The 24075-nt window shown below is 44.8% G+C and overlaps 1 protein-coding gene across 3 annotated transcripts in view; it reads right to left on the reverse strand.

Moving 5' to 3' along the window:
- The window catches only part of bcl2l1 (BCL2 like 1), a 35161-nt gene extending 13966 nt beyond the window's left edge, over positions 1-21195 (reverse strand). For 2 of the 3 annotated variants that reach the window (XR_014593346.1, XM_083920138.1), the window contains exons 1-2: positions 21098-21195; positions 14938-15701 (exon numbers count right to left, since the gene is read on the reverse strand). Coding sequence is in view for 2 of the 3 variants with exons in the window: in XM_083920138.1 (XP_083776264.1) it covers positions 14938-15492 (555 nt within the window). In the remaining variant the exon portion in view is untranslated. Of the gene's footprint in view, positions 1-14937; positions 15702-19980; positions 20105-21097 lie in introns of those variants that run through there. The other variant, XM_083920139.1, reaches the window with a different exon arrangement.
- Between the last annotated feature and the right edge of the window lie 2880 nt (positions 21196-24075).

Consider the following 24075-nt stretch of genomic DNA (forward strand, 5'->3'; position numbering starts at 1 on the left):
GCGTCCTCTGCGGATGAGATGAGCACAGCTATGGAGCAAGCCGCTCACTAACGCTTTTTTCTCTGTGATCCTTCTGTTGAATATGGACCGGGCTCCTGAAATTAGCCCTTTAACCCGTAAATTAACGTTACACAAACGGCAAATATCCTTTAACCACATGTTGTTTCCTTTCTGAGCTTTGCCCCGACGCTGTTAGCACGTGATAGGCTACATTGATCTGATTGGTTGATTTGGCCTGTCTATCACCAACATACATTAGGTGGAGGAGATAGATGGACGATTTATCCAATCGGCAACCAGTATTTCCGCCTCTTCCCAAAAGATCTCCGACCGAGAGTTCCTAGATTGATATGCAGAGCAAATGCGAATCGATCCATCTCGTGGAGTCAGGTTATCAGAGATCACCTGTAGTCCTGGACCTGAAAATGGCGGTTCAGACCCCCCCATCCAATCTGACTGAGCTTGAGTTGATATGCATAAGAGGAAAGGGAGTATCTGAAAAGCCAAAAATTGCTTCTACGGGGAACTGAACAAAAGAAACATTCTCATTGAAAGGAATGAAGGAGCTGCCCTTGTGAACGGATTTCAACACGTCCTAAGATCGTTTCCGCAGCTTAATAAAAAAAAAAGAATGATCTCACAGATTAGATGCAGCATGACTTCACAGCCCTCGTCCTTATCAAGAGCGTCAGCACCGTCAGATGATTATATTACTGTATTCATTATCACCATGTGAACGGGAGGGACACTTCCTCCTCTCTTATCAGTGTCCTCATCATCTCAAATAGTTCCATCTCTTCCTGCTCCTCCTCAAGGCCGTCGGCCCCTTGACTGAACAAAGGAGTCAGGTAATGATTCATAACATGAATAAACTACTATGGTATATATAATACATAATACTACTATAAAGATTAGTTTTTTAGGCTAAATTCTGTGGCATAAGGTCGCTGTATGACCGGCATTTTGGGCCGTTCCAGAGGCATTTCAGGTCCTGGTATCAGCATCAGGACAAATCCCAAATGACTAGGAAAGACAGGAAGTACTGTAGAGTTAAGCATGAGGCAGAGAAACTCAACGCACAGTGAAGATACAACATTTAACTGAAGCCTTTTAATGAGCACGCAGAGTACCCAGAGTAGCGCGTGCATCACGGATTCCACTTCAGCGAGTGACAAGAGCAGACGGCAGAAGGGCAAAGTTGAGGCAAAATACGAGGAAGATGGGAATTAAGTACAATCAAAAAAAGACAGACTGCCAAAACGATGAACCCCCACCCCACCCCACCCCCCATGGGAGGAAAATATTAAAAATACATACTTGCTGATGCCTGAAGAGGAGCGCATCCATTCGAATCGCGTTGCTTAAAATGTGCATGTTTCATACGGCTGAGGTTCGTCTCTCATTGCTTATGTAGCTATTTTATATTTAAGCTCTTTACTGTATAAACAGGGTTCTTTTTAACACTTCATGTGGTTCCCCTCCACTTGCTGTTCACATGCGCTGCCGGGAGGACGGAGAAAACATGACATTTCAAACAACAAGCTGTCAGGCAGCAGCTCTACGCACAAAAGCACCCGACTGTCACAGCTTTGGAACAAGTTCAGAGAAAGTGGTGTGATAGTAACTCGGCAACGTTTCTTTGTTCCGACTTCTGCATGACACTCGTGGAAAACTGGAGTGCGGCCAAAAAAAATCTGGACTTTGAAAAGCTGCCCGCAGGAACAAGGATGAGCCGCTTCACAATGACGGTAACCTGCAGGGTAGGTTATCGCCCATCAGTCATTGAGCTCTTTCACTCTTGTTGACTTGACATTCTTGGCTAGATCACTGCCACCCAGAGCACGAGATCAATGCCGGCGTTGGGGGGGAGGACGACAGAACTGATTTGGAGTGTGATGAATAATTTCCAAGCAGTAGAAAGGAAGCAAGACAAATGAGGCACTTAATCATTAAACCTCCCCTCTGTGGTGACATTTGCCGGCGTTTGTGCCAGCATCAATGTGTCTGTATGTACTTTTTTTGGTTTCCTTTTGGACCTTGGAGCTGGCGCTGTCTGCACGTGTTGAGCCGGCGGTGAGACCATGAATTAAAGAGGAGATTAATGAGTCAGGACATGGAGGCTCAGACTCCAATCTGTTCCCTGTCCCACTCTGGGGGCCGTGTCTCTCCGCAAAAACCCCATTCTGTCAGCAAACACACACGCACACATGTATGTATACACCGCTGAGGCACAGCGGGAAGGCCAGGGACTTAGGACTGTGTGTGTACCTCTGGCAGAGAGAGCACATGTTAAGGAAAAAACAGAGAGGAAGGACAGAGGGAGGTGGTTGGAGCAAAGAAGACGGGGATTCTCACAGACTAACCCTCCACCCTGTAGGCCATCGCCCCATCCCGACACCTCGCCATGACCCAGAGACCTGCCATCTGTCTGGAAGACGGGGAAACAGAAATGAAGAGGGGAAACAGTGAAACTGAGACAGAATGAAAGACACAAAGAGAGAGAGAGAGAGAGAAATGAGAGGAAACTAGAACAAAAGGGTGAAGCAGGCTGTGAAGGAAAGGCTGACGAAAACGCCTGGAAACAGAATGGAGACACCCATGAGGAGAGAAGTATGTGGAGTGGAACAAGTGGCAGCAGTGAGTCTCAGTGACAGATTTCCTTCAAACTACACTTCCCATGATCACTTTTATCTACCTATAAAGCAAGGAATCCCTCTGAGTGTCAGTACGTGTGTGTGTGTGTGTGTGTGTGTGTGTGTGTGTGTGTAATTTGCATATCTTGAGAACTGTCCATCCGATCTACTTTACACTTGCCGGGTGTATAGAGAGGCGAGGTCCCTTCCGGTTGACCAACGTCAGACCTATAACAGATCAAATATGTTGGCTTCACCGGAAGAGGAGGGACGTCGTCTCTCAACTGCTGTGTTATTCGGTAAGATGGTGGCACTAAAGCAGCAAACTTTACATTTTGGCGTGTAAATTTTAAACCTTAAGTCCCAGAAACAAAATGAATTCTGCAGATTCTGTGGGTCCAGATGAATCTATCCATATAAGACACGCCCATTTGTGTCCAGACAGATTTTTACATATTTTTGAATTTTGATTTATGTTCTGTGCAGTTTTACCATCTGGCTGTTAGGACGCTACGTAACACCCTTTCAAAATACGATTTCCGGGTCCAAGTCGCTCTGAGTCGAGTATTTCTACAACGCAGCAGTGCCGTGTTCCCCGTTGTTTGAACAGATCTGAGTTTTAAAAAAACAACGTTATTGTCATTTTACCTCTCTCTTATGGATGAAAAAGACGTCTAACTTACGAAAGAGGTGATCGTAATTGTTCCCATGTTTGGTTGTGTTGTCTGTTTTGTTTCAACGGAGCGTCTGGACCCGGAAATCGTATTTTGAAAGGGTGTTACGTCAGACTGAACAGAAGGATAGCTGGCCCTCAGTTTGCGCTAATGTTGTGGGCGGGGGTCATGTTACAAAACGCGTCAAATCTCCTGAACGCTTTGTGTTGTTGCAACCACATTTGGTGCACATGCGTAGATATGATGTCTAAGTGGTCATGACAAATTTGGTGCCATTGGGCCAATAGGTGATGCCGCAGCAGCATCATCATCTGTCTAAAGGAGGGGATCTCTGTCTATGTTTGTATGTACGGCTGTCCGTCCCATATCTCAAAAACTGTTCGGCTGATTGACGCGTCAAACGGCGCTTTCTGGAACCAAGCAACTAGCCCAATCTGAACTAGCGTGCATTTTTAACGGCCCCTCGCACCAAACGGGTATACCCCCCCACCCCCCGACAGAACAGCTAGAAGCAAAACCAGGAGCCACGCAATCGGCCCCCACCGCGCCGGTTTTCAAGTTCAACGACATGAAAGAAAGTGATTCCCCAGAATCACTTCAGCGCAGATCTATGGGCCCTGCTCACGTCCGCTTTTGTTCCTACTTCCTATTATCTGCTCTCTCTTCTGGCAGAGCCACTGAAGATATCTATTGTCTTTATTGCTTTTACCCCCTTGGCCATTCAAATGAGCCTGTGATGAATATAACCACGATGGCATTGATGCTCTTTATCATCGTTTAGTCCTTACATATGAGACTGGGTGCTGCATTACCATGAAATACACATCGACCCTCTCTATCAATTCCTCAGCTCTCCCACTTTAATACATGCCATGAGACTCACTAATCCCATGATATGCCTCATAATCTGATCGCAGATATGAGCGCGGAGACAAACAGAAAGAAAGGGGAGAGAGGGGAAGAGAAAGAGGGAGGAAATGCAATCAGAGAGGAGAGGGATGCAGGCAGATGCTTAAGCTTTGCACCCGGCTACATGAAGACAGAAGATGGAGGGAATTAAAAAGCGTGTGTCGCAGGAGAAAGGGATGTGGGTTGGAGTAAAGGGGTAAAAAAAACAAAAAAAAGGGGGCACACAGACAAGAGAACGGAGAGGAAGATGGAAGGAGGGGGGAAAGACTTGCTCGTGACCTGATTTCGCCACTAAGCCTCGGAGAAGTGGAGCAGCACGTAGGCAACCCGGTGCAGAGCCTTCACTCATCCGACCGCTCAGACGACATGTAAGCTGCACATATAGAAATGCACAACGCACACAGACTGCACCATACATGAAGTGCAACCTATTAACCCACATACGGCATCCTCATCCAGCTGAGTCAGTACCCTCTTCCTCTTCCTCTCTGTTGGCCACCTTCACCCTCCGCATCGGCCTCTCTCTACCCCTCGTCTTCATTCTCGGCCATTACACAGACACTTCCGGGGGGAGGACGGGGGCATGCAGGGGGGACATAATGGTGTACTGCAGTGGTAGTGGGATGTCTACCAGTCTGGCGAAGCCGCTCTAATAGCTCCACGCTCTGCAGTGGGCTGGCAGTGTAGACACACGCGCGCATCTATTACACAGCTGGATGTCTATTCTGTATACATAAATAGTGTCTGGATGTGGAACACGCGGGCGTCCCGCTGCTGTGACACCGGTGTGTGTTTCTAAATGAGAGAAAGAAGAGAGCCGGCGAGCTTCTGATGCAGTCTAAATGCAGCAAATGTAGTCATTAGAGGCCGTGTTGATGTCTCAATGCTGTGTGTGACGCTCCGGGGCTCCAGGTCTTTCACATGATCCGCCGATGTGAAAGGCAGAAGCTGTAAACACACAAAGAGGGCCGATGTTGTCTAAAGGCATGCTCCAGCGTAGTGTTTTTTTATGTGAAATGAAAAATTAGGAAATAAAAAGCATACTGTTGCTGTTATTAGTGCGTTTATATGAAACAGCACTATGTACAGGGTTCGTAAAGCTTTTCCAAGGTAGAATTCAAGCACTTTCAAGCACTTTCAAGCACTTTGAAGCACTTTTAAGGTCCCATTTCAAGCTTTTCCAGCACCTCAGGCCTCCGATAAATTACATATTTCTACGAATACATGCTGAAAATGATCATTTTACCTTTTTTATCGCTTTAACAGAGATGGTGTTGTGCTTAGAGAACTAAAACTGTGTTTTGTAATAGATGGATACCAAGCTGGGGAATTGCAGTGTAGCAGCAGCATCACACACAGTAACAACACACACACACACACACACACACACACACACATAAAATCAGCAATATAAAATGCAATATAAGACACATAAAAATGTATAAATAAGAGGTTTAATTGTAGTGCGACGTAAACATATAATAATATAAGGTACGGTGAACAGATGATGTCAAAAGAAATACCAGAAGCATCAGAAATTAAGTTAAATTTCTATTCTATAGCTGTTTGTTGTGAAAGAAAGGCAATACAGAAGCACTTTTTAAGGGCACTTTTTAGTGTCTGCTAATTTCTGACACACCAATAACTTATATCAAACTAATCAGATTAGTGGTTATTAATAAAAGTGCTTATTTCATGAGCTAATATAACAATTAAATCAACAATACACAGCGTGTGCATTTGTTCTAATGTCCTTTGCACCAGCTCTTCATGTCTAAAATAGAGCAAACGAACGACCCTGCAGGAATGTGACACACAGTATCCCTCAAACGTGAGCGTGACGCTGCCTCCTGCAGCCGCACACACACACACAATCGAGTCTAGAAACAAGAGTCTCTCCATCTTCACGTTCTCACATAAACACACCCCGAAACATGTGACATGTCCCTGATGTTCTTCTTCATGGAGCTGTAGGCGACTGAACGATGCAATCTGTTTGCTGCCATTTTAAAGCTGGGATTGATATGCAACAGTGACTTCAAATGCACACAAACACACACATACACACACATGACGGATCTCACAGATCATGAAAATTGAATGCGTGAGCTTAAACGCATGCATACAAAAACAATGGAGACGCATCCATGGCTGAGCGGCCACATTCATATATGAAAACATTCAGGGGTCGCATTGGATCCGCCCACCACACACGCAGGGGTTTATTGACGCAGCTCGAACAAAAGTGGCCGCCATTGATCAAATGCAAAAAGGCTTTGGGGAGCACTGTCTCTGCGTGGATCCGCGTGTGTGTCCCGTTAGAGAGTGAGACAATGAAAAAGTCGCTTTTAGATGAGCGATGGCTTTATCTGCATAGGGACAACACACCTGCGGGCACAACTAAACAGCCAGTAAGGCAAAATTCCTGTGTGTGTGTGTGGTCACAGGTCCTTTGTTTGAGCAAGTCACATGACCTGGCTGACTTTGCGCCGCCGCCCCCTCCCCTCTGCAGCGCGCCAACATACAATAAAAAGGCTCAAATGGATGGAGACAATAACAACCCGCGCCACGTGCAAGAGTACAAACAAACAGATCGTGGAAACTTTGCATGATGGGAAAAACACGGTCTTCAAATCAAAACACAGAAAGCACTTGAGCTTTTAGTGATAAAGGGAAGATGAGGAGGTAGAAGTGGGATGAAGGGAAAGATGAAGGGATGGTGGCTGCTGCACAGGTGGGGGTGGAGGTGCGAAGATCAAGTCAGAAGGAATCGATAGCACCGATGGTGAGGTTACGGTGTTTTTGAAAAACAAACTGACTTGTGAAGAAGCACGGGAACATGGATACAGGGGGGGTTAACGGCAAGATTGAGGAGGCGTGCGGTCGCATTTTTTGCTCCGTAATATGTTTAGCCACCACAGTCTGTAAGGTAGACGAGAGGTAGATGGAGGGAGAGAAGGAGGAGGGGAAAGGGAGGAAGGGCAGACAAGGTTGGGAATAAAGGAGCTCAAAAATGATGAATCGAGGAGGAGGGGGCAGGAGGAAGGGAGGTACAGATGGAAGAATAAGGGACAAAAATCGATCGGCAGAGGAGGTGGGAGGACACGGGAGAGAAACAGAGGGAGGGAGGTATAGAAGATGAAGGGTGGGGGTGGGGGGGGAGAGGGAGAGGGAGAGATAGGGATAGAGGCAGGCTGGATAGGTCCCAAGGGTGAGATTTCCTGCTCTTCTCTGGTAGGGTAGTCTGACAGACGACTCTATGGATCTGAGTGCCTATGTTATGTGCATGTTAATTATACAGAGAGAGAGAGAGAGAGAGAGGGAGAGAGAGAGAGAGAGAGAGAGAGAGAGAGAGAGAGAGAGAGAGAGAGAGGGAGAGAAAACAGTCTGTCAAGGAGAATGGCACAAAGGAAGCTCAGGTGTTTCCCTTGTCAAAACAAGTCAATGGACTCACCCTCCTCCGTACAGCCTCCGCGTCTAACCCACTCTACAGTACAGACGGTGCATATGCATTCATAATCACGTATGCACATATGGAAATGAAAAAAACATGTTCATGTTATGTTATTGTATGTGCTTGTTTTTGTCAACAACTCCCGTGAAAAGGCCAAAACACACAACATGTTATTCTGTCTCTGGATATCATCAGACTCCCTGGAGCGCCCGACCTCTCTCTGATGCCTGAGAGGGTCGTCCCTTTGGCCTTCATCTGGACAACCGCAGCGTTTCAGTCGCCTTAGAGCAGCTCGCCATCGTGCAGAGTAACCAGGAGAGACGCCTGATGAATAGGGTGTGTCCAACAATTCAGTAAATTGTCACCAGGTGCAGATTAACACCAATAACTGGGAGGGATCGGAAAGTGTTTGTCACTGCTTTTTTTTTTTTTTAACAAAATGAAGGTTTTTGTTGAAGTGCCTTGGTTATTTAAAAAAAAAAAAACGCGCTAGTACAGCAGTGGTATAGCTCCAGCTGATATTCTATCAAAGTATGAACCATAAAAACAATATTAACAATAACGATTTTTTAGAATAAATCAAGTATTTATTAGTTAATCTCTAATTTGTACACATTTGGTGAGGATTTCCAGCAGCAGGACAACATAAGTGAGACAGAATAAACCATGGTGTGTGTGTGTGTGTGCGTGTGTGTGTGCGTGCGTGTGTGCGTGTGCGTGCGTGTGTCTGTGTGTTCATGGTAAGGGAACACGTTGGCTCACTGCGTGGCGTGGCTCACTGATGTTTTTATGTTTTTAACAACAGTGGATTTCTCTGGTACAGATGAAAAAATATATCTACATACACACGCTACTTGTTAGCGGGGTCGGCTCGTTAGTCTTTTCTTCGGACAGACAACGGGAAAATATAGAACATCACCCCCATTTAAGTGCTGAACGTGGCATAACAACCTGGAGTGGACCGTATGCAGCCAGAGGTGACAGCGGTGGTAAAAAATAAGCTGAGAAAACTCGGCAATATAAACAGAATCGCTGCTTGGGGGACATTTTTCTTGTAGTTAACTTTCCCTTGACCTTACGGAGACCGTCAACAACACAAAACAGAACACAACTGGGATAATGGTCTCTCTCTCTCTCCCCCCACCCTGTTTCTCTACTGGAGAGCCGAGCCTCCCCAGACCGTGGCAGTGTGGTTCTTCTAAATGAGTTTAGCCGTTATTAGTCTGTCAGAGGGGAAAAAAACATTGTTTCCCCAGTAGCAGGTTGAGATATTATTCATCTATAATTGGTAATAACCCTGTACCCCCACCCCGAGGCGGCTCAATCTCCACTGAGTAATCACTGCCATCGCCTGCGCTGCTGGAAACGGCATTATTAGGTCGATGGCACCGTCTCTACCTCTGCTGCCTGCCAAGGTTTATTATCCGACGATAGATGGCTTTACTCCTGCTCCTCTAACACAACAGGCGGCGGAGAGAGAGGGAGAGAGAGAGACAGAGAGAGAGAGAGAGTCTGGCTGAGCATATTTATCTCACATCCCGAGCTACTATCAGATATCTCAGCATCCTGGACGGCGGAGGTTCTGAAATAAGCCGCGGCGGGATCATTTAGGCTGAGGCTTCATCGGTTGTTCTGACAGCCGAGGCTCTGTTGTGCAAAGCACCTTTCGCTTTTCAATATTCGCCTGTCACCTCCAACGTTTCAGCTGTTCAAAAGACTGTTTCACTTTTTTCTTCGCATTTACGGATTGGAAATTGTGTGAAAATAGAGAATTACGGCTGAAACTTTCACTTTTTTTGTCTGTGAAATGATAGAAAAGGTGGAGAGATAGCCATTGTTTGGTCAGACGATAAGTCGTCCCAGCCCGAGGGGATTTATTCAAATAGCTTGTTTTTATCCGACCAACGGCCCCAAACCCAAAGATATTGAGTTTACCATCACATGACCTGTAAATCAGAGTGTTTTTCTTGAAAATAGACCAATACGAACTGCCGATTTTCATGAGCCGATATTTGGACCAGACACTACTTTTGCTCCCACAATTAAAATCTTAAAAAGACACAATGAGGATAACAAATGTTACGAGTCCCAATTTAAAAAAAGGAACATTAAAAGAGGCGTCTCCAGCAACACGGAGCTGCCTGTGAACGCCTGTCTGTAAATAATGCCGGGAAAAAACTACCGGCAAACGCAGCAGCCCGCATCGGCCGATACGATACAACTAAAAAACGCAAATATCGGACGATGTATCGGTCTGTCACTACTCAGCTCTGGACAGAATGGGGCATTTTTGTGCAGTTATATTGAAAAAACTCACCCCTAACAAAGAGCTGCTTGTGAATGCAACATTCAGTGCGTTTAGATGCAGTTTAAAAACCAGATAATATCCGTGTTAAGGGCGAACTTGAGTTTCTTAAACACCATGTTCACACCGTACCTCGGGTAAAATCGGAGTTCTCATACCCCGGTTAACAGACCTAGAGAACTCTGATTATTCGTGCATGTAAACAGCGTTCTCGGGTAACTATCAGGTTTCGCGTCTGCGCCGGGGTTAGAACTCCCCCACTTCCCTGGTGGTGGCTTTTGATCTGGAAATAGAATAAACCAGGAAGCAACGGCGCAGGAAGCAACGGCGCAGGAAGCAACGGCGCAGGAAGCAACAGCGCAGGAAGCAACAGCGCAGGAAGCAATGAAGCAGGTACCAACGGCGCAGGAAGCAACCAAGCAGGTACCAACAAAGCAGGTACCAACAAAGCAGGTACCAATGGCGCAGGAAGCAACAAAGCAGGTAGCAACGTGAAAAAAACAACAATAATAGAGTGTTACCATTAAACCGAGGGAGGACTTCGTAACATCACCACCAGTGATGAGAAGAAGACCCGTTTCTGTTGTAATTGTGTCCGGAAGTCGGCCGTTTTCTCCGTTTGTGATTTCGACAAAAGGTGAACCGGAAAAAAAACGTATTGAGTCCAGCTGTATGTTGGCGGAGCGCCACCTACTGCACCGGAGGTCGAGTTACTCCGTCATTTTCCCATTCAACCCCCTCTCATGTATACAAGGGGTACTTCAATAATCCGATTATTCCCTTAACCGGGGTGAGTTCATGTTTGGGTTACTGATGTGCACGTAAACGCACTGACTGTCTTGGAGTCAGATTATGAAGCTTAGACAACCACAAACACAGTAAATGCACAATTTGGGGGAAATAACCCTGAGCTCAAATCAACAAGATTGATTTATTGAATTGTTTCCTCTACTTTCTCTACGTTACATTCCTTCCAAACAGAAAAAGGAAAGAAGCTTGGGAAGCAACAATAAGATCATGAGACGGAGTGATCGAGCGGAGTGAAAGTGACCTTGCTGCCGCTCAGAGCAGACTAATATTTCATCAGCTCACACTCGGGGCACACCTGCCTCACAGCTATACTCATGTTCCCACATCTGCCAACGGCTCTTTGCTTCATGCCTGTGAGGAGGTATCAGGGGAGGGAAGGAAAGGAAGGAAGGAAGGAAGGAAGAGGGTATAAAAGACAGAAAAGATAGAAAGAAAAACAACAAACTCTCATGTGGGTTTACTCGGAGACTGGTGCATTTGAGAGAAAGTGTGGGCTGACTTTGAACACCCATGAGAGAGAGAGAGAGAGAGAGAGAGAGAGAGAGAGATAACGTAATGATATGGTGACTAAGAAGGGGAATCAATAGAGCGATGGGAAGAAATGACAGGACCGTAATGGTAAACCACCTACTGAAATGTATATTTTGGTTTGGCACCGCGGCTGTGGCTGGGGTTGGGATTGCCCCCGAGGCAAGTGTGTCAACTTCTGAATCCCCGACAAAGGACACACACATGAAGCCAATGCTCTCTCTCCGGCACCATACCATCAAAAACAGAACAGGGAATTTGGTATAGTAAGGAAGGAAGTGGCATCATGTGCTCTAGCCAATGTTATCCGGGCAGCAGGAGAAGTGAAACCTAACCAGTGAATTCTCTCAACACACTGATCCATTCAGCATTTCAGATGAAGTCATTCACTTCTCCAAGTCAAGGTTACACTGACACGCAAGCATCGAACCGCAAGCAGCTGAACGATCCCGTTAGACGGACTCGTTGCTCAGCCAACTACCTTGTACGTGCAACTGTGTGTATGAGTTTGAGGGAGTGTGTGTGTGGGGGTTTGACTTCATGAGATCATAGAGCTCAATCGCGTTATGACAGATGTGTTGATAACACTGTGGTGGTAAAAATATCTGAGTGGTCAGGACGAGAAACTAGATTACCCGTCAGAGCAGCCCTCTTTGCGGTTCATCTGGTTTTACCCTGAATTTCCCTCCGGTTTGTGAACAAGTGCTTACTGGAACTGGAACAGCCGTTTAGGTTTCAGGACTTAGGTTACGATCCCGACGCTAGGATTTCAATAAAATGCAAGTTTGAATAGAACATATTTCCGGTACCGTGAGAAAATAAAGGAAAAATGTCCTTGTTACACACATAATAGGATGATTCAAATGATCTGGTGCAGAAAAAGTCAGTGGACACGAACCAACACGCAGCTGCTTTTTGAAAGTCTGATCGCAGATCGGCTTTTTTTATTGCTTGGATACTTGATGCAAATGTGGATATTGTATCTGTATCCTTTTGAAATGTGCTTTTGAAGAGCTTCAAAGTATCGATACTGTTAACAACCTTTATCAGGACAAATGATAACAACTAAATAATAGTTACATAAAAGGCTGAATATGCAGAATCTTTATTAAAAGCTATATTTAAAGAGAATTATAACAAACCTACGGGCCATTTTGGGGGGGACTAAATTTAGTATTTTCCAAAAACTACAATAAGTAAATATTTTAAAGCATTTTTGTCGGGTTTGACAATGACTTTCTGTCACCTTCTGTTTACATCGTACCCTGTGTGAGTCATCATGTAACATGGCGCAGGCTGATCGCTTGACGCACTCGGCAACGAACCTGGCAACCCGACTGCTGGAATTATTTTTTGTTGTTGTGACTACGATCTTGAGACAGTAGATGGCGGTGTCAACCTTTATGTAGTTGTTGTAGTCTGTGTTGTTGTGTTTCTAGCTACACAGGGTCTCGTGGGAACCTGTGATCTTACAAAGAACCAACAAGACAAAAGATTATACTCCCCACGTGCGCACAGACCGCTGTGGACACCACGGAGCGTAGTAGCTCTGTTCATACTATCAGCTTTAAGAGCGTGCTCCACACATGAGCGGCTTCGTCTTTGGGGCGGCACGAGGACGGCCCGCCCAGACCCTGACATGATGATGAAAATCACATCACGCAGACCAACCCAGACCCTTGTGGATACACGGACACAGCGGGTGTCACAGTGACTATACTAGCATGCTGATGTTTAGCAGGTAATGGTCACTATGTTTCCCATCTCAGTTTACCATGTTAGCTAGCAACGAATGCTCATTAGCAAGGACAGCGGAGTCTGCACTTTGTGTTTGGTCATAAACCAAAGTAAAAAAGGACAAATTCAAGTTCTGCTGTCGTGGTGGCGCTAAATGAAGTCAGAATCACTAAAGTAATTATAATTCATTCTGAAGGGGATATTCGTGCATGTACAAACTGCATCTGTACAAAATTGAATGATAACAACAGGCCAGAAGCACAGCGTAGTGTATTCGTGGGACCAGACCTCCAGGAGCAGGTAAGGATGCTGCTGCAGCGTCCCCTCAACAAAGAAACAACAAACCTCAGCATGTTGCAAAGCTTTACTATCACATATATCATATCCTGTCAGCTGTTTCCACAACCCCGTGCCCGCTATTCCCCCTCCCTTCTGTGTTATTTCCAGTCGGACATTGAAATAAATAAATGGATTCTAGGTCTGCAGTGCAACAGCGGAGCCGCCGTGTGCCCGATGGGATTTTCATCTAGGGACGCGGTTTAGCCACTGGGATGTCAGTTTCCATAGGACCGACCTTCGGCCTGGCGTTATACAGCCGGGGAAAATATAAGCAGCCCCTCCCCTCACCACAATCTCCTTCATACCATCAAATGGCCGGCACAAAGACAAAGAGCTGACCTTAACTGTCCTGGAGGTGTTCATGAGAGCACATGCATGTACACACACACACACACACGTCAGCGCAAGGACAGTCTGCTTTAAAGCTAACCCCAGAAAGAAAATACAGCTTTCATCTGCATGCAGCTGCCTCGGTGAGAGAAGCGAGGACAGTGCGGGGCACGGGGGCAAAAATGGACAGATAGTGGAAAGAGAAGGGGAGAAAGACAAAGCACAGAGCCAATCAACTGACCGGAGTGAAACAAAGGGCTATCTGTGAAAGCCCTGGACTTCATCCCACCCTGTGATGAGAGAACTTCGATCCCCAGGCAGGCGGTCTGCAGAGAGCTACAAAGCCCTGATGTAGGCTGTTAAGCTCCCACTTCGATTCAGCTCATTGAGCTCCATGTTGCTGATCAATTAGAGAACAGCTGACCCAGCTGCTGACCGCACAAACATGCTGTTTTTCTTACTGTGTTTTTAAGCACAGATGGCTTTTTATGCCACGAGTGCGCTGCCTGTTATCCAGGTCTTCTCTATTATATCTTATCTGAAGTCTTTCTTCATTCTCTGGTTGCAGATTCAACCCCGCCCCTGTGTCGTGTCACAATCTCATGGAGGCTGATACAGTTGAAGTGTTAGCACGCGGGCTTATCGGCACGAGATAAGTCTCAACATGAAGGATGAAATTAAAACTATCCTCTGGATCGTCTTTCTCTGGTGAAATTCAACCCAACACCAGTGATACGGTGTGACTGGAGGTCAGGCCGGGCAGATCATCAGGCTCTTAAGACGGGATGTAACACCCTTTCAAAATACGATTTCCGGGTCCAACGCTGCAGTGCCGTGTTCCCCGAGATTTGAACAGATCTGAGTATTTAAAAAAACAACGTAATTGTCATTTTACCTCTTTCTTATCGATGAAAAAGACGCCTAACTGACAAAAAAGGGGATATCGTAATTGTTCACAAGTTTGGCCGTTGTGTCTGCTTTGTTTCAACGGAGCGTCTGGACCCGGAAATCTTATTTGAAAGGGTGTTACGTCAGACTGAACAGCCGAATACACACATGATGTAAACAATATACACACACACACAAACACTTCAGCAAACCTGGTCTTTCATTGATTCAAAGAGAGTCACAAAGAAACAAAAACACTATCCATAGGTATTTTCCCAAACTAGATGGAAACCGTGTATACTTGTTTCTGTGTGTTGGTGTGAGACTCACCCATCCTCCTTGGCTCTCGATCCAGGGCTGAATGTGGTTGTCCAGGTAGACCGTCATCCACTCTATGATCCTGCCCACCAGCGGACTCATCTCCTTCTCCACGCACTCCACGCACAGCGCCCCGCCGAAAGCGAAAAGCCCCACAATGCGGCCCCAGTTGACCCCGTCCCGGAACACCTCATCCATCACGTTCTCGAAGCTCTGGTAGGCCGTGGCCGGCGTGATGTGCAGCTGGTTGTGCAGATCGCTGAAGGCGCGGGCGTATCGCAGCTCAAACTCGTTGGCCGAGTCCCGGAGGGCCTCTTTCACCGCGTCCAGGCTCGCTGTCGACGGCAACCGTTGTTGCCGCAGCGGGGACGCAGGTGGGGTCCCGGGACTCGTGCCGTTAAAAGTCCCGTTGGCGTGCGTCGCTACCCGCTGCTCCTCACCCAACCCTGCCTCCCCCCCGTCAGTCCTGTTCGGAGGCTCTATGAGTCCCATGTGGTTGAGCGGATAGTTTCTCTGGGAGAGTTTGTAGTTTATGTAGAAAACCACCAGTTCTCTGTTTTGAGACATGGTGTGTTTGAATATGCCTTTTCCCTTTGCTCCGGTCCGTCTCTGCTCCTCTCTCGGTCGAGCCTCGCTGTGTTAGAGTGAACACACACGCACACACGCTGTGCCAGGCTTTCCTCTGTTCAGACCACCATGCTCAGCTGATATCCAGTGGACACTTGGGGGGGGGGTGAAAACCAAACCTGCACAAGGCTGACAAATCAGCTCAGGCCCTGTAGAGAGACAACAATGAAAGGTCAAAGTCTGGATAGCCTATAACATGCTGTGATTATATATATATGCGTGTGTGTGTGTGTGTGTGTGTGTGTGTGTGTGTGTGTGTGTGTGTAAGAGAGAGTTAGGAAAGAGGAGTGCGCGGGGATGGCTGTAGATTTTCAAATTAAATTTGGACAGGTAGGGTCAAAGTGCATCCCTCTAATTGGGCTGTTACATATGGAGCAGATGGCAATGATATTAATGAGACAATAGTAGAGCGTGTGTGTGTGTGTGTGTGTGTGTGTGTAGACTAAACAGTGACAGAGACAAAGGGAGGTCTAGGTGAGGTCTGGCTCGAGGGTCCACGCGGACAGTGTCCATCTCTTGAATCTGCGACCTTTGACCTTCGGAGCGAGCTTTCAGGCACCTTGTTCGTCTCAGCTCCAGGCTCTCTGTCACTTACACGCTGATCTGCATATTGTCACGCTGAAGCGCGCCCTTGAATCTCCCTTTACAAGACCGACTTTCCCTTTGTACATCCAACAGGTTATCGTCTGGGTATCTCTGCTGGAGGCCGGTCCGAGCGCATGAACACACGTTATCCGCGCGCCTTACACCGCTGCTTTAATAGCGCTCGGACGCTACTTGTTTTAGTATGAGAGCGCAGGTTTCCTTGAATACGGCGTGAATTATAAGAGTACTTTAACCTTACAGGAGATGTTTGCTGCCACAGTGCTACATATTTACCTGAGTGAATAAAGAGTTATGGCATTATGTTTCTACGACCAAATAAAAGGATCCAATAAAATGAAACTACTTTGCTTACGACCTCATTGGATTTCCAGCGAATATAACGCAGCAAACTCTCAATGAGCTCACCGACGGAAATGATATCAGCAAACTATTTTACAACATCTTGAGTAACCGTGTGATGTGAAAAGGTCAAACGCAGGTCGAGTAAAAGTTGGGTAAACACAGTTTGTGTGTGAACGTACTTGAAATGATCGTGGATATAAGGACCGCGCTATTGGTAATGCTAATAAAATAAGTGTTAAACTACTAGTGTTCGATATAAAGGCACAGCAGTGTGTCGCTGCTGGAAAACAAAAGTAAAATAAAGCTAAATATGTGTAAGTTATGTACAAATACATTGATAATAGAGCTGCAATGAGTAGTAAGGGTGTGAAACACTGGTATTAAACATCCATTAACAGTCAGTTACACGTATATCAACCAACAAAAAGCAGTTAAAAAATGATTTGACAATTTAATTATAGAGCTTTTTCAGACATTTAAATAAAGAAACTCTTCTTTTCAATGAAAAGAATAAATAAAGGCCTATTTTTAAAGATGATTACAGGTACATGTAATTATGTTTTCATAGATCCAGATCCATATATCGTCACACCCCTTAGTGACTGGTCCGTTAGTCGCTTGTTTGATTGACAGAAAATTCAATCGGCAACTGGTCTGATTATTGATTATCGGCGTCGGTCGTTTTCCTGCAGAGGCGACAAACATTCCTTGGTTCCAGCTTTTCATCTTTTATCTTTAGGTTTTGAGCCGTTATTCAAATAAAAAAAGAAAATCCGCGGCGTGTGGAAAATCACTATTTTATGTCGTTCTTGGACAAAGTGACTCATCGAGAAAATCCTCTGTGGTGTTGTATCGATTAAGACAATCACTATTTATTGCAGCCCTGATTCACTATGAATTTTAAAAAGGCGTGGACACATTAATTAGTTCATGACCGAAAGAACGCGGTCGCGTGTACAAGCGGCCGAAATGGGTTTCCTCAGGAAGGGGTCTGGAGTCTCCCTTAGAGAGAGGGGGAGAAGTTCAGCATCCGTGAGGAACTCGGAGTAGAGCCGCTGCTCCTTAGCGTTGAAAGGAGCCAGTTGAGGTGGTTCAGGATCATCTGGTAAGGATGAACCCTGGGCGCCTCCCTAGGGAGGTGTTCCAGGCACGTCCAGCTGGGAGGAGGCCTCAGGGAAGACCCAGGACCAGGTGGAGAGATTAGATCTCCACACTGGCCTGGGAACGCCTCAGGATCCCCCAGTTAGAGCTGGTTAATGTGGCCCGGGAAAGGGAAGTTTGGGGTTCCCTGCTAAAGCTGCTGCCCCCGAGACCCGACCCGGATAAGCGGTTGAAGATGAGATGAGTTATTAATTAGTAGTTATATGTAAATTGCCTCCGCCGCCCCGATTCTCCCGTGTGCCTTCCAACACTGTGTCAAATATTACGGTGTTGAGCCCGGTGGTGTTGTTATTACGACACTGTTGTTGCACAAATGTTACCTTTGGTTAATGAACATTATGAAGGAAACCATTTTATTAACATCCCACACTTGGGATCGAGCGATGTGGATTTTTTAGAGGCGATGCCCACACCCCACTCACTCCATCAGCCTTCGCCGATGTCCGCTACGGACTACCGATATTCATGAACCGATATTTGGAGCCGATTCTACTTTTGCTCCCTCAATTTACATCATAAAAATTTACACAACGATGATAAGACACGTTACGAGTCTTAATTTTAAAAAGAGGAGCGTTTATTGAACTTAAAAACATACTCGCAAACCCGATTCACGCGGGAGGCTCGCGATTTTTAACCTTATCTCCCGCGGGGCGCCCGGTCAGTAATTTCTCCCGATTTTACAGTGAAGGAAACAAGAAAGCTTGAGGGGGGTATTTGTCACAGTATCTGGCAACCCTTTAGTAATGCAGAAGAAGAAGAAGAAGAAGAAGAACTCATTGGCAGTTTCTGGTTCAGTGTTCAGACTACACAGGACAGAGACGGATGAAGTTGAACACACGTCGGGCCGAGGTGTTTTCCTGGTTAAAGCAGCCGGCGTGGTGCCCACTGTGCCTTCTGTACGGTGCGTAATGTTGAAAACAGCCACTTAAGCCTTTAGATGGTGGCAGTCAGTGATACACACTTTTTTATTTGATGTGCAAACACTGCGTAAAGTGTAACAGCCTTATAATTCAGCCTTCTGGTCTCATTTCAACAATTAAAGGTGCCGTTTGTTCGTCATTGTGCTTAAAAATGATTTATTAAATATCAAAGAAACAACATTTTCAGAACAAGGTTCCTTCATCAGGTTTTAAACACAAGGCAAGAAACGACAAATGACACTTTGGGCCGAGACACAAATGAAAATAATCTCTATTTTTCACAAATCAACGTTGGAAAGTGTGTAAAAAAAAAAAAGGGTCTCCAGCAACACGGAGCTGCCTGTGGACGCCTGTCGGGAAAACCCTATCAGCGAACGCAGCAGCCCTCATCTCGCATACAGATACACCTAAAAAACGCAAATATCGCCCGTCCGATGCTTCGGTCCATCACTATCCCACATGTCTTACCAACACTACTACCAAACGTGCTTCATTAAAGATTCATATCAATTTACTGCAGCCAGTAAATTGAGTTTAAGTGGACCTACAGCCCTGACACAAAAGAGCATCTGACAGAACAATGGTGTGACAATGCCGTGGTCTACTGACACTATCCCACACACACACACCAGTCAGTGTGTGTGTGTGTGTGTGTGGGAGGAACATGACCTGATGAGGATCCCAAACACGTTTGGTTATCGTGTAGAAACCTGACCTTTCCTTTAACAACTGTGGCATTTAAACTGATAAGTGCTTGGAGCTAATTATTAGTGTGTGTGTGTGTGTGTGTGTGTGAGTGTGTGTGTGTGTGAGGCGGATGGAAGGGGAGCTCCATGCAAATACAGTGCAGGCTGGTGACATTACATAATGCATACTCCACTCTCCCCAAGAGCACAATGGGAGCCCGCAGCTACAGTGTCTGCGGGCTCCTGTCCGAACACACATGCCCTGCACACGTTCATCCCACTGTTTGCACCGTAATAACAACCCACGGTCAAAGACACACACACACACACACACACACACACATCCTGGTGAAAGCGCAGAAAAAGCCCCACAAGGGAGCAGTGTTTACAATGGCCACATGGTCCCGAGCCACCACCAGCACGTGGCTTAATAGCCCAGCACTGATGTAAACACTACGCAGCAAAACCAACCATGTTGCACCTGAACGCAACCATCTTTTAACGCCAATCGCTTACATGTTAAGTCGTAAATACAGCTGAAGGTGCAGGTGAGTCTGGACTGTGACTCCCAGATAAACAACCGGGTGTGTGTGCAGTGTTCAGCTGTACATCCACCCGATCACACACACACACACACACACGGATCCGCGTCTCTATCCCGATCGCAGTGTGTGATGATGGATACATGAAGACAAGCGTTAGAGTCTTACCGATAATACGGAGTTATCCTCGCGTCCTTTCACTCTCTGACGAAGTGTCCCGCGTGTGTGTCTGCGTGCACAAAAGCTGTCAAAACCCCAAGAATGTAATATAGTCACTTCCAGTGTGTGTGCGTGTGTGTGAGTGTGTGTGTACACGTCTCCTCCTACGTCTCCCACTGCACGATTTGCATGCCCAGCCCCTCCACTATTACGTAATACGACGCCTTCGGAGATGTTTGAATATCTGAATCACGATCACTGTAGTGGCCTTTAAACCCTTTACCCCGACACCACGCATAAAACGAGAAACGGCACCCAAACATAGCGTTTCCATGCGAACAAAAACACTCATAGAAACCTTTGTAAAATACATATTTTTCCCATTTTGTGCGAGGTGTGTGTGCCTCATTGTTCTTATGTTGTGTCTCACTTTAACTCAAACTATACATAACACCACGGATACGCTTCTCTCCTCGAGTATTATTGAATTATCTTTTATTTTGCGTCATTAAAGAAACATTTGCGATCAAAGGAAACGCGTTAAAGCTCGAATTTACAGACGCTTGGACGCGTTTAGCGCTATGGTGGAGCAGGAGTCCCTGAACGCAGCACAGGCCATTCCCTTCTCCTGTCATAAACACCGGGTTAAACCTTTAATTACAATAATTAAAAATGACTATTAGCGACGACACGCTGTGTTCAACCTCTAAATGACACAAAAACACACCGGTAACCGTTATTAAAGTCATTTTGGAGTGAAAACATCACGGACACACAGCTCCACCTCTGTAACGGTAGGCTACTGAAGATGGCTGTCACTGTCATGTCCCATTTACAGTTGGTGTAGTCGCACATTCGCACACTGTAAAGCTAAAAATGTGTATTTACAGTGGTAATAATGGTTTAGTACGGGTTTCTAATGTACTTTTACATCAAATTGAATCATATTTAACGTTGAAAACCGGGAGGAAACGTATGCTAACGTTTCCCCTTAAATCTGTCGACCTCCTTCCTCTGAGAAACCGGGCTCAGAGAGGAAAAACCCGCCGTTTTCGACCGTTTTTCCCCGTTATTTTAGAAACACAGCCGTTATATTTACATTCGTAGCCCGAGTAGAGGCTCTTACTTGTTAGGTGGTCTCCGTAAAACCATGTCTGGTGGCTCACAACCCAGAGCCCCGGCAGGAGTAATCCAATCCTTGTGGCTAACGCCGACGGAGATCTCCACTCCAGCTACTGGCTCCCACAGATCCGCCCACACTTACGTCATCTGCGTAACTGCAACGCGTGCGTACGTCATCTGCGTAAGTTTCCCAGCTCCACTGAGGCTCAGTGAGGTCCTTTATGTTTCCGTGGTTTTTTATATTTATTTAATATTCAGAATAAAATCGTGTCATTGAATTATGTCAAAACACTTTTGCAACATAAAGACTAATATTCCTCATTTATCACTAGGGTTGTTTTTGAATAATACATTTTAATGAATTTTATATGATTCTTTAAAGATTTTTTTTTCTTTCTATTATTATTTTTTATGATATTTTGCTCAACTTAAATCTATTATGCTTCCTTAATTTTTGACCTGGAGATGTCGAACCACTTTTGCAACATACAGACTAATATTCCTCATGTATCACGAGGTTTGTTTTTGACTAATATATTTTTAATGAATTTTTTATGATTTTTATAAGTTTTTTTATGATTTTTTGCAAAACTTAAATCTATTCTGCTTCCTTATCTTTTGACCTGGAGATGTAAAAGCACTTTTGCAACATAAAGACTAATATTCATCATGTGTTACAATGTTTGTTTTTGAATGATATTTTTTAAATTAATTTTTAATGATTTTTTAAAATGATTTTTTTATGATGTTTTGCTATATTTAAATTTATGCATCCTTATCTTTTGACCTGGAGATGTCAAACCACTTTTGCAACATAAAGTCTAATATTCATCATGTATCACAAGGCTTGTTTTTGAATAACATATGTTTAATGATTATTAATCTCTCTTATTATTATTGTTACTATTATGCTTCCTTATCTTTTATATATTTATTATATTTTTAATGATTATGAATGATTTTTTTATGATTGTTTGCAAAACTTAAATCTATTTTGCTCCCTTATCTTTTGACCTGGAGATGCCAAAACTTAATAAACTCTTTTTAATCCGTGTTTTTCCTGGGTTATCCCAGTCAAAGACACCATCCTCATGCATGATAGATTTAAGTTTAGCAAAAAACATAGAAAATCATAAAACAAATAATAGAAAATCATAAAAAAACAATTAAAAACGTATCCAAAAACAATCCTTGTGACACATGAGGAATATTAGTCGTTACGTTGCCAAAGTGTTTTGACATAATTCAGTAAAGTGGTTTAGATGCATTATAGTGTTTTATTCTGAATATCAAATAAATGTTGAACATCAAAGTGACTTGTACGGTGGTGGTGGTGGTGATCAGCAGTGAGGAGGTGGTCGGGGACCCTCACCCCTGCGTGGATCATGTAGACTGACAGTAGTGAGCACCCGTCACAGTCCTCATTGTTTACCTTCCTAGCTGTTATTTTTATTGACCCGGCGTTTTCCTTAACAGCGCTCCACGGAGCAGCTGTTAGGCAGCTTTCCACTTTACCCAAACAAAGGATGGGAGAGGTCTCCATGGTAACCTTTGTTACCCCAAAATGTAGCATGCTCCAGGCGGACTGCCAGTTTGAGCACAGTGCCCCCCCGAGGACATCTTTATATAGAAACACTGGAAAACAACTCTCACTATGAGATTAACATGTAAAGTGAGGCAGACTCACAGGGATATAGAAAGTCCGGATATAGTCACTGTTTTTGTTTTACAGCCTGAAATGAGAATACAAAAAAAATAAAAATAATTTCAGCGTGATTTACACACTTTGCCTCACAACACTCAAGTGATTTTTCATTTTTCAAAATTTCTGAGAATTAATAAAAAATGAAAAACTAAAATAGCAGGGTTGGAAAAGTGATGAGTTCCCGATTACACACCCAGTTAATTGGCCTCTACCTGACGTCATCTCTGTGTTAAAAGTGTCAAATCTGGGGACTAAGTAATTAAATCACTTTAATGTTGTGAGGCAGAATGTGTAAATCACACTGGAACATATATATATACAGTACATTTAAATGTGTTATGATTTCAGGCTGTAAAACAAAAGAAGTGCCTGTTTCAAAAGGGCATCAGGACTTCCTTTAGGCAGTGTGAGGGTTAAAGAGCTCAGTCTCAACTGTGACCACGGCCCTGGAGCTGGAAAACCTCGACCGTGGCAAAATATTAATGTTATTAGAATATATATATATATATATATATATATATATATATATATTCCCCCTGACTCATCTCAAACTGTTATGACACTCATACATCAAACTGCACGCTGCGTATTGTTGTATATTGTATAAACCTGCGTTGAACCACATGTCTGTTGCACTCTGTCACATTAAGTTATTTGATTTATTTTATGCTTTATTTTTTATGTGATTTATGTTTTTATGCTTATTGTCACTCTGATCCTTTCCCATCTTTGTATTAAAATGGTTGCCGAATATATTTCTGACTCCAGATGATGATCAGCAAGCTTTAAAAAATATATATATACATTTTTATCAGTTAATCATGCATAAAGTAAAGTAGTCCTCCACACTGGGAGAAGAGGAAGCTGGTGAGAAGAACTGGGGTGAGTAAACTTTAAATCCCCGAGACCCTTAAAACCATGATTTACACATATAACAGTAAAGTCAGCAGGGATAAATATACTTAAATATCTATTTGTAAATACACAGTTCAAACACTTGTTTTCATGCTGTTTCTCAGCTGCTGCCTCCTGACTTTGTCTTTGTGTTTCTGTTTTTTATTTGTTGTTTTGATGTGTACGGGAGAAGCCATACAAACATCTTTCATCATCTTCATCCGCTTATCCGGGGTCGGGTCGCGGGGGCAGCAGCTTTAGCAGAGGACCCCAAACTTCCCTTTCCCGGGCCACATTAACCAGCTCTAACTGGGGGATCCCGAGGCGTTCCCAGGCCAGTGTGGAGATCTAATCTCTCCACCTGGTCCTGGGTCTTCCCCGAG

The sequence above is a fragment of the Echiichthys vipera genome (genome assembly GCF_963691815.1).
Source record: "Echiichthys vipera genome assembly, chromosome: 9".
NCBI classification, from domain to species: Eukaryota; Metazoa; Chordata; class Actinopteri; order Perciformes; family Trachinidae; genus Echiichthys; species Echiichthys vipera.